This window comes from Parus major, chromosome 3, assembly GCF_001522545.3.
Source record: "Parus major isolate Abel chromosome 3, Parus_major1.1, whole genome shotgun sequence".
Lineage (NCBI taxonomy): Eukaryota > Metazoa > Chordata > Aves > Passeriformes > Paridae > Parus > Parus major.
This window is the reverse complement of record NC_031770.1, coordinates 93,877,102-93,888,363: the sequence shown is the minus strand read 5'-3', so window position 1 is coordinate 93,888,363 and position 11,262 is coordinate 93,877,102. Positions and strand designations below refer to the sequence as shown.

General features: G+C 41.3%; 1 protein-coding gene across 2 annotated transcripts; it reads left to right on the top strand.

Annotated features, from left to right (window-relative positions):
• The first annotated feature begins 3,758 nt into the window (after positions 1–3,758).
• TMEM18 (transmembrane protein 18) lies at positions 3,759–8,364 on the top strand. 2 transcript variants are annotated; one of them, XM_015623160.3, is made up of 5 exons: positions 3,759–3,851; positions 4,054–4,174; positions 4,815–4,869; positions 5,692–5,785; positions 5,879–8,364. In XM_015623160.3, exons 1-5 carry the CDS (start codon positions 3,804–3,806, stop codon positions 5,966–5,968), a joined length of 408 nt encoding a protein of 135 aa, XP_015478646.1. In that variant the 5' UTR covers positions 3,759–3,803; the 3' UTR covers positions 5,969–8,364. The 2 variants fall into 2 exon arrangements, with proteins under 2 accessions (XP_015478646.1, XP_015478647.1); XM_015623161.3 differs by lacking the exons at positions 3,759–3,851; positions 4,054–4,174 and adding an exon at positions 4,188–4,509.
• The last annotated feature ends 2,898 nt before the right edge of the window (positions 8,365–11,262 follow it).

Sequence of the window (11,262 nt, the reverse complement as noted above, 5' to 3'; positions counted from 1 at the left end):
AACAATAATCATCCAGACTCCTCTCCCAGGCTCAGCCTGTTTTATAGTGAAGCCACTCATGCCTCCCAAAGCTCTGGGAAGTCTACCCAAGTCAGTATTAACACATGACTCCACAGGAGCAGGCTGCAAGAGAGGCAGAAAATGCAGAGATAAGCAGTCCTTGTCCCCAAAGCAGAACTCCACAGTGGGATGTTGCAAAGCACAGAAACTGGGTTCTCGGTACCTTGTCACTAACCCCCACATGTGGCCACCTTCTATCTTTGCCTTGACTGAGGAGGTGAGGGGCTGCCCCATTCACTCACTCACACACCTTCTTACACCTTGACTTGCAGAATCAGAGTTGCATTTCCCTCAGCAGGAAATGTAACAGGCACTTTCAATTGGTTTCTAGTACTATAAAATATGATCTGCTAGCAAATGGGTGTAAGGGCTATGACTAGGAACATAATTTAGCATTTGAATTTGAGATTCCCTATCATACATAGGCTTTTACCAGCCAGATTGTTTTCTCAGCCATATAAACTTAAGATAAACATCTGATTTTAGATACTTTCCTATGTAAAGTAAAAAAAAAATAAAAATCTGTTCTTAAAAGAAAAAAAAAATCATTTTACAAATCAGGGTTTTTTATCTTTCACTGAAACTGCTTGGATAATGCTATAGTGCAGAAGAAAATGACATAAGAATCTGAATCTTGCAACAGAAAACTAAGAGTGAGTTTTAGAAACTAAGTTTCTAATAATACTTATTTACTTAAATTTAAGTTACTTATAATAATAAGAACAGAAATATTTCCATATTATTATTATTGGTGTTGTACACTTATGGTTAGTAGAGTATTATAAAAACTAGGATCTAATTGTAGCATACTGGTTCTGTAAAGGAGCTATATACAACAAATACACAAGTTTTTCCCTATAAAAGAGTAAGGTATCTGTTCACTGCCTTTTAAGTGTCTTCTGTTCACATTTTGTTCTCCACTATAAATAAACTAAAGAGAACATATACCACACAAAAGATCTGGCAATACTTATGTATCTGCTACCATCTGCTGACAAATAGCATTATTGACTTTATCTTAGTCAATCTCAAAGAAACAACTCGTATTTCCCTATAGGAAAGTTTCCGCTGATGCTACAGTGGCTGACAGTAAAAGCTACATGAATTTTTGGTTCAGCATGTTGCAGTAAGCCAATAATTTCGTATCCATCCATCTTGTATGCATAACAGATTTACCACTCACCAGCATATTCCACTCATATAGCAGTGACTGCATACTGCATTCATTGAAGCCCTTCAGCTATTGCATAGTTCCTGAAGTCAATTACTGAGCAATTATCACAGCCCGTGTTTATTTTAATAGTTTTATTGTTAATAGCTTATTCATATGTTCCCCCCACAGCTGATTTGCCCTTAAATTGTATCCTCCCCTATGCTGCCCATCACTGTAACCCAACCCCTTGTTCCAGTGCGTTCCCTGTCCATCATTGAAACCCTGCCCCTTGTTCTGGACCCTTCCCTGTCAATCCCCTGTTAGCCCAGCCCCCTGCAGTACCTCCCGTTTGGAAATCCTCTATTCCTTGAGGCTCCCATTGGCCCATGTGACCTTTCCTCTCCTCCCCCTTATCCTCACTGGTTCCCATACTGTAAACCCCACCTCATGCTCCTCCCCTGTATGTTATTGATTGGTTCAAATTTCAGAGCCCCTGAAACTCCCCTGTATTTAACCCTGTGCACAACAGTATTCAAGGCTCTTCTGACCCTGATCCCTTCAGGCTCAAAAACTCTTCCCTTCTGGAAGCTCCTATGAAGAGCCTCCTCCTTACTCCTTCACTCAATCCCTGACATCGGTTAGGGATCCCACACTGTAGAGCAAGAGGCTCTAAAGGTTCTGCCTGTGGTATATCCTACACTGAGGCAGTTCTAGCTGGCACACTAGCTCTAGGGCACACTGCCAGTGTGTCCTTTGAGCTAACCTGGGCTCTGGTGAGCTGCATCAAGTAATTACATGAAACTCATTCCTCAATTACAAAATAAAAAAACATTTAATTTATTGCTAGCTGTAAAACTTTCTAAAGAAGTCACATAATGGGTCAGGTTGTAACAGACCACAGTAGGTTACCTGGTCCAACCACCCCACTCAAGCTGTGTCATCCTACAGAACACAGCACACAGGATTGTGTCCAGCTGGTTCTTGAATATTCCCCAGGGATGGGGACTCCACAACCTCTCTGGGCAATCTGTTCCAGTGCTTGGCTACCCGCGCAGTAAAGCTCTTCTGCATGTTAAGGTGGAACTTCTGTGCATCAGTTTCTGCCCATTGCCTCTTCTATTGCTGGGCACCACTGAGCAGATCCTGGCATCTCCCTTCAGATACCGACAGACATTGATGAGGTCCCCTCTCAGTCACCTCTTCTGGAGACTGAACAGGCCCAGCTCCCTCAGCCTTTCCACATAAGAGAGACATTCCAGTCCCTTAATCATTTTTGTAGCCCTCCTTTGGATCAGCTCCAGGTGTTCCATATCTCTCCTGTCCTAAGGTTCCAGTCTTGTTTTCCAATCTACAGTGTGGGATAAAAATATCTTTTCTCCCCTAATCTTAATTTTAAGACAATAATGGTAGTAGAAATTATCACCTTTCTATCACCTTAATTTTATAAGACTTCAAGTGAAAGCCTTGACTAGCCTCCAGATGATACTATTTTTGTTGAGAAAAAGACTAACAAAAACTTAAAGAAAAAAAACCCTAAAAATAATAATTTAAAAAATCCTGTTTCAGGTATCTCATATTAAATTGCAAAAGTGTGACAGTGGAGAGAGACCAGGACACACTGATGACCTGTATCTGCCTATATAATAAACTTAAATTAAAAGAGTATCTGTAATATTTACTTATATATGCACTTCAAAACATTTGGGGAAAAAAAGACCAAAGATTCACATCTGATAGGCTAAAATGTCAGGAAATAAATAAATACATTAATTAAAGCAGGAAGTAGTGGTGTATACTAAAATACTGTTCGTTCAACAAATCTAATACTTTGGATTAGATTTGGCTTTGTTGTTGGGAATCTAAGTTTGAAATGCTCGTTAAGTAGTGAGTTTTAAAATTAGTCAGTTCTTTCAGACTTAGACGCATTTAACAAATGGAGCTGTAAACAAGGGGTTTAACCTGGATCTTGTTCCCTTTCCATTGTAATATTTTAATTATATTTCATCTTCCAAAGTTAAAAAATGTGTCCTTGAGCTCTGCTGTAGTGGCAAGGAACAGGAGGTGGCCGTGCTGCCTGCCCCTTAAGGTGGATGAGGGTCACGGTGGGCATTACTTGGAAAGAAAAGTTTTTCATTTCACTTAAGTTCCTGCTTGGAAAGCTCAACTGTGTTTGCTTTCAAAGAACTTCCAGCTGGGCTTGAAGTTTTTTTCCTGCACTTCATCGCTAAAGCCAACCCTGGGTGTTGCTGAGAGGAGACCAAAAGCCAACACCAGTGCTGGGCCACGGACCCACAGCCGAGTTCAGCGGGACCGCACAGAGCAGATCGTGACACTGGCGGCCTCCCGACGTCAAACGCTGGAAACGCGACCAGAGCTCCTTCCCCGCTCCGGAGAGCCAGAGCTGCTTCTGTCGGTCACCCTCAGGAGAAGGAGCCACCTCAGCCCGCCCTCGAAACCGCGGTCCCTTCGCCGTGGGGAATGCGGTTCCGCCTCGGGCCCCGCCGCCCCTTTCCCGCCACGGCCCCGCAGGGGAAGCGGCGGCCACCCGAGTCTCGCGAGAACCGCCGCTGCCGCCGCCGCCGCCGCCGCCATGGAGCCGCCGGTGCGCGGCCCGCCGGGGCTGTCGGCCGTGCTGGCGGTGAGGGGGAGCGGGGCCGCCCGGGGGAGCGGGACTGTCCGGCGGGGAGGGGGAGGCTCTTGTTCGGGGTGCGCTCCTTGCCGAGCTTGGTGCGGGGGCGCGGTCCGTGACGGCGCTTGGAGCGGCCGCGGTCGGTCGCTGTGGCCGCCTGGCGACGCCCCTTCTCCCGCCGCTGCCTGACCCTCTTTCCCTCTGCCCGCAGAGCACGGACTGGTCCGAGCCCTGGCTGCTGGGGCTGGCGGCCTTCCACCTGCTCTGCTTCCTCCTGACGTGCGCGTCCCTGCAGCACCGCCGGGTGCAGGTCGGGCACTTCCTCTGCATGGGTGAGTGCGCGGGCGCACCGTGTGGTGCCGGGCGCCAGAGCAGTGCCTAGCAACTTCCTAGTTCTCCGCTAGCACTGCGTGTTTGTCCATGATAGTCCGCGACAGAACCTACTATGACCTATAAACATGTGCTTATTTTATTTCCAAGAAAATGTATGAAGTAGTGACTTAAAACTCTGGCCTTAGTGAGGAAGTGGGATGAGTGAAGTTACTGCATGGTCACTGCCGTGTATATCACGGATTCCCGATGAAGTGTTGCTGTGCTGGGGAAGCAGAAGAGAAATCGACTGAGAGCCAGCAGTTGCTTTGTAGTCTGCCTTGTTCTAATAGTGCAGGTCAGTCAATACAGTCAGCTTCTGTTTCTGAAGCAAGTTCACCATATGGCCTGCTGACAAACGTGATAATGGCATGAGGAAGAGCAAGACTGGCTTGTACGTTGCAGTAACAGCTTGAGTTATCTCGGGGTTCATTCAGCCTGAGAGTCCCCAGTGAGCTTTGCCTAGCCAAAGTACTCATGGCTGACAGGCAGAACAGAAATTAGCTTCGGTTTAAGATCATATGGATTTGGATTAGATGATGTATTATGAGCAGTTTATTTTTAAAGAAATACGGAATCTAATATTTTTCTTTTATTGTATAGTGGCCTTAGTATATTGTGCTGAATATATCAATGAATTAGCAGCCATGAATTGGAGGTAAATGTTTTCACTTTCATTTCTAAAATAAAATAACCATACAACGTAGTTATAATATGCTTATAAGAAATAATAATAGCATGCATTTATTGTACTGCTTAAAATCTGATTATATGAATGCTTGTAAACTAACTCATCAAAGAACTGAGAAAAGCAGAGTGTTGTGTTAAGGGGAAAAAGTGTGAAGTTTGGTTTTGTTTTGTTTTTTGGGTTTTGGTGGGGGTTTTTTATTTGTTTTGGGGGTTTTTTGGTTGGTTGTTTTTTTTGTTTTCTTTGGTATTCATGTTTAATAGCTGAAGTTAAGAACCACTTCTCAGAAATACCTCTGCTGCTTTATATATTTATTTATTTATTTGTGTAACAAGCATTAACATGAGCCTGTTTTACTACACATGTATACCAGAATTAAACTGATGGTTTATTTTGATCTTTTGAGCATTGAATTAATCTTTCCCTGATATGACTGAAAGTTACGTGTTTAACCCCTATTCATGTTGGCATCTGTTGTTATTATGTTTCACTTCAGGCATATAATTGCAGCTTTGCTACATTTATTATTCTTGTTATCTTTTCTAATATAAGTAAGGAAAAGACCTGAAGTAATTTCAGATGCTTCAGAATAAGCATGATTTGTATAATAATCATAACTGAAGAGGTATCAACTGCCTGTTTTTTCTGATTTAATACAGTAGAATGCTGGTCTATGCTTAATGATCCCAAGATGTGGGATGTGTACAGTGTCCATGTAGAATAGTTGCTGGGAAAGTTGAATGTGTGAACTACACTAAATAAAACTTTGTCTCTCCTTTTTATTTCTTTCAGGCTCTTTTCTAAATACCAATACTTTGATTCAAGAGGAATGTTTATTTCACTTGTATTTTCAGCACCACTGCTGGTGAATACTACTATAATTGTGGTATGTATGTATTCATTCATGTATATGCTTTCATTAAATGAATAGGTGAAGGTATATGGACTAGTTGAATTTAATAATTTACTTACTTTTCAGGTCAGCTGGGTTTACAGAACTTTGAATGTAATGACTGAACTAAAGATGCTACAGCAGAGAAGGAAAGCAGAAAAAGAGAAAAAGAAGTAAACGCCAAACCCTATTTGTGTTTCTTCAGTTGTAATAACGCCTGTCTGGGTAATCAGTCCTTCTGTATGGGTATGCGGAACAGAAGTATTTTTGTGTACAATGTCAAGAGGACTTTGTAATTGTGGCTGTGGACACTGAGGTGGAAGCAGGTATCTACAGTACATTTAAATTGGCTGTGAAATTATGAAACCCAGTCTTAACAAGTCTTTGTGCCCTTCAGTATAAGATAGTTTTCCTCCATGAACCAAGGCTGTTAGTATTGAAGAGATGCAATCTTCCAGTTTCCATTTGCCTGTGTTATTTTTTTACTATGTCTTTATTCTGTGCTTATCAAGAATCAGTTATTCTGCTGCTTAAGCCAATTGGAGCTGTGTTGTGAATTACAGTAAATGAGAGATTTTATTCAGAATAACTCAGGAATCCATGCTTCTGTGAAGCACTTCACTTCTTTATAAATCAAGTTTCATACTTCCTATGTGTACTGTGTGCCAGTGGCATTTTATAAATAAAACTATGCACTCACTGTATCTTAAATTGAGTTAATTTGTATTCATTTTTAATCAGACTTTTTCCTTCTTTTTTTCTCATAAAAATTTCCAGTTTGGCAAATTTCCCAGTTTAATTTGTGTAAATAATTCAAAATGATCTCTGCATTTCTTTCAATTTGTACTTCATGTTCTTAAGGCTTCTAGATAAATACATTTTTTTTTAAACTAGGTGAATATTTAGTAGTTTTATGTTTCTTTGTAGAACAGAAAGGAAGAGAAGGAACTTAGTATTATTATATGAAATTTTGTCCCCTTTATAATGTTGGTTTTTTTTAATAACTGGAAATTAAAAATAGGTAAAAATGAAGAAGGCATTAGTTTTGCTTCAAGTGGGCTGTTTATATTGAATTAAAGTAGTTTGAGAGGGGGTGTGGATATGGTAGAGACTGTCTATATTTAGTAGAAGTTGTACCATTGTGTGGAGATGTACAGTTCTGTCTAAAATAGATGTCATTTAAGACATAGGAAAGATGATCTATAAACCTGATCTTATAATGTGAAAAACATTGAGGTACAAAATTGCAGGACACTAGTAAGTTTATAGCCTAAGGAAATACTTGTGAAACTAATTTTAATTACTTAATAGTCTTCACAGAGTGGAGATAGACTTGAGGAAGAGAGCAGATGTATGTCATACGCAGTTTGCAAGTCTCCTGAACAGGAGGAAAGTGAAACTCTGCGGGAAGGGCAGTGAAGCATTAGCATTGGATCCATTTCTTTACCTTTCCTGTAACTCTTTGGCATTCCTTCACCCACTCACTGCTCTACCCAGAACTACTGGCAGCTAGACTATTGTATGTTAGCAAACTAAATAGATGCAGGTTTGTGTGTTGTCCCATTTTGGAGCATTCTGTTGTGACTCTTGGTGCAGTGTTGGGTCATGTCAACTATATGGAGAAATCTCAAGTGGTCTGGTCGATAACGTGCGCTTTTTGGGAAGGAGTGAAGAGAATCTGTCCAAATGACTGCCAGGTGGCAGCTGTCACCAGAACCAAACAACAGACCTTTCTGATATCATATACATAGGATGTTGTCCTTCCAGGCTAGTTTATAAAAGTTCAGCCTTTCTTCTACAGTTTGATGGGGAGAGTTGCAATCTTCACTCATGGCCCTAAGCAAATGTGCTCCTGACTTTCCTGTTGATAGCTTCTGCAACAAATCAGTGCACAATTGTTTCAGTGTCACAACTCTTGAAGCTGTAATACTTCATGTGGAGATACCACCTTTATCAAGTAACCTTTGGTTTCATAGTGTGAAGTGTAGGAATTTGATTCACAGTAAGTGAGGAGGTTCAGAGCAGCTGAGCAACAAGTCTCTTGCAGTGGAAAACAGCGTGCCTTATTTAGTACATCCAAGGCAAACTTTCTCCAAATAGTTTGGTATTTTGCCTATCTTGTGTGTGAGGTTGGAAAAAAGATGGATAATTGTTGCAGTCTGTTTAGTTTGTTCTGGTTGTTAGTTTGAATGGTTTGTTCCTGCTGTTATCCCCCTATGATTTGTAATGGTTTTGCCCACTTGTCAGTTTTTGTAAACCCCTCCCCTTTTTCCTGAACCTTCCTTGTCTGTCACCTTTAGCCTGCCCCTGATCCCTGTCAGTCAATGTAAACCCAACCCTCTGTTCCAGCATGTTCCCTGCCATTCCTCCCATTGGTTCCAGATATTGTAAACCCCTCCTTTGACTCCTCTCAAGCTGTGTTTTCATTGGTTCCTGAGTTTGTACCCTCCTCCCTTTAAAATGAGTTGCACAGAAGTGCTCGGTGCTCAGAGTCCTTGGGTCCCTGTGTACCTTTCCAGCCCTTGTCCTGTCACCACTCCCTCTCCCTTAATAAATCCTGTTCCTGGAAAGCTGCTTGGGCTCTGGGTCTCCTCCATCTCTTCGCCGAAGCCCACGACGCCGAGATCAGCAGAGCCTTGCGTGGCAGAAAGGCTCTGAAGGTTCGGTCTGGGGAAAAACAGCTCCCAGACCGTTCCCCACTCCTGGCGCTGCCAGCGGCCAGTGAGCAGAGCTAGCCCGGGCGTGCCGGGCCGCGGCAGGCAGCGTCAGATAATACTTGATTTAGAAAGCATGATGGCATTTTTTTTGTCTTCTAAAAGTATTGCTGTGTGAAAGTGTAAACAGCTCCAAATTCAAAAACAGTATTTTTTTGAAGGATGAACATCTCAAAATCGTGAGTTTAAAACCTTCCCTGACTCCTGGAACTACATACAGTATATAAATCTTAACAGTTACATGAGATAAATTTATACAAACACAAAAACGTGGTTTCCATATATTGTAAAAACTCATGGGTTAAAAGGCCTTGAAGATAATCTAGTTCGGACCCATCAGCCATGGTCAAGGATTCCACCCACTAGACTGGGTGGCTCAAGACCCAATCCTATCTGGCCTTGAACACTCACAGGGTGTGGCATCCTCAGCTCTGGGCAGCCAGCGCCCCACCATTTTGTGAGTGAAGACTTTCCTCCTAACAACTGATCTAAACCTGCCCTCTTGTAGTTGAAAGTTGATCCCCTTTGTCCTATCACTACATGTCCTTACAGAAAATTGCTCTCCCTCTTTCTGTAAGCACCCTTAAATACTGAAAAGTTGCAAGCATGGAGCCTTCTCCAGGCTGAACATCTCTGGATGACACCCCTTCCTTCTTTGTGTCACCTGCACCACTCAGCTTTGTGTCATCTGAGGGTGCACTGCATCTCATGGTGTTACTGATAAAGGCATTAAAGGGCCCCAGTGCCAAGACTGGGGCTCTGAGCAACACCAGTTGTCACTGGCCTCCACCTGGATGTAAACAATTGACTACAATTCTCCTTGGCCATGCTGCCAATTTCTTATTAATGAAATAGTCCACACTTCATGTCTCTCCAGTTCAGTGTTGAGGATGTGTGGGACTCTGTCACAGGCTCTTGTCAGAAGTCTGTGTAGATGACATCTGTCAGCCTTGCTCTGTTGATTGTTGCAGTCACTCCGTGATAAAAGGCTACCAGACGGGTCAGACAGGATTTGCCCTTAGTGAAGTCTTTCTGGCTGTCTTGGATGACTTGTCATGGGCATGTGTGTTTGGAAGAAAAATATTCCCATTTTCTACATTTCAGAAAGACTCAAACTTATCTGTGACTTCCTCTAGCTAAACTTGCCTAAGAAACACTAAGTTTAAGAGTGGAGTTGTTTGTTCGTTTGCTTTGTTGTTTTTTTTTAAAGTAGGTATCATAAACAATAAGAGAAACCCTCAGAAAGTGAAACATAACTTCTTTTCATCATGAGTCTGGATTTGTGACGTGATAATGCAATAACATTAAGTATGGACTTACTTGCTGACAAACCAAAATAATTGGATCATGAATTTAGAGGCTGTTCTGCCTGCTTAGAATTTGTGTGTATAAGTGAAGGAGAGCCAAATGTTTAATGGTGGAATACCTTTGCTTTTAATTGGGAAGCCTGAATTTAGGTTGCTTGCAAAAGAGTCAGTTTATTTTATTTTCAACATGCATACAGAAAACTGGTAGCTGTTCAGCTGGATCCTTTGGAGAGTGAGATGAGATTTGTTAGTGTTACTGGTCTGTGTATCTTGAAGACTGTGAGTGACTCAAATCTTCAACCTACCTTAATGTATCTTTACATGTCAGTGCACGGTGTCAGCTGCATGGAAAAACATTACAACGGAGAAAGTAATACTAACCTGGTAACTTTATCATAGTAGAAGGTAGTTTTGTTGCACTGTGAAATAGTGATAATCTGTGAAAATACATATCATCAGAAATTAATTGGCAAACTTGCTGGAATTTGAGGTTTGCCTTGTTTAGTATGCAAAAGTAGTAACTGAGATGAGTTTCTAAAAATTAGAGTCTAGAATGCTCTCTTTTTCCATATCTACTGAAGTACCATATTCTTAATGTGGGATGTTATTTTAGCCTCGTTTTGGTCCAACAAATTTCATGATTCTAGATAAAAAAAGGAACAGATGCAATTAGGGATTTTAAATGTCTCTTCCTCAGCTGTATGTCCTAGCTTAGTAGATACTTTGATTTCCATCTCCAATAAAAAAACCTACCTCTCTCCAAAAGTCACCGAAGGACAATGAATTGAGGTCTTCTACATCCTTGAGTGTATTCTCAAAGAACATCTTTGAGTGTAAAAACAAAGAACTTTGAAAGTCATTCTTAGGACTTTTCAACAGCTGGGTCTTGAAAGGAGTGATCTACTCTAGAAAATCTGTGTTTGAGTTAGACCTGCTGTGGCTGTGAATCCTAAATGGAGTAAGAGTTTACAAGGAATTGCTTTTTGGGTGTTGAGAATGATAAGCTCAGATCTTGAGCTCCATTTTTATAGGAACTGAGATTTTCAAGAAAGGAGTAGTGATTCTTTGAACAAGATAGAATACAGCTGTAGTGTCAGAAATGTTCTGTTTCTTCAAATACAGCTAATACATGCTTTTATTGTAAGCTTGATTAAATGTTCTGGATGCAATCCTGTAGAATGTGCTCTAGGGTGACCCTGCTTGAGCAAGGATGTTGGTGGACAAGGTGACTCGCTGTGGTCCCTTCCAATGTGACCTATTCTGTCATTCTGTAATTTTTCACTTCAGGTAAATACACCATTTTTATTATCAGTGTATCAAAATACGGGGTTTCTTTTTTGTTCAGGAAACAAAAACACTGTGTAAATTTTTCTATTTAAATATTTTTAATATTTCAAAATACGTTTGAAATATTTTAATGTGTTTCAACTAAATGTAAGTATTGACGTTT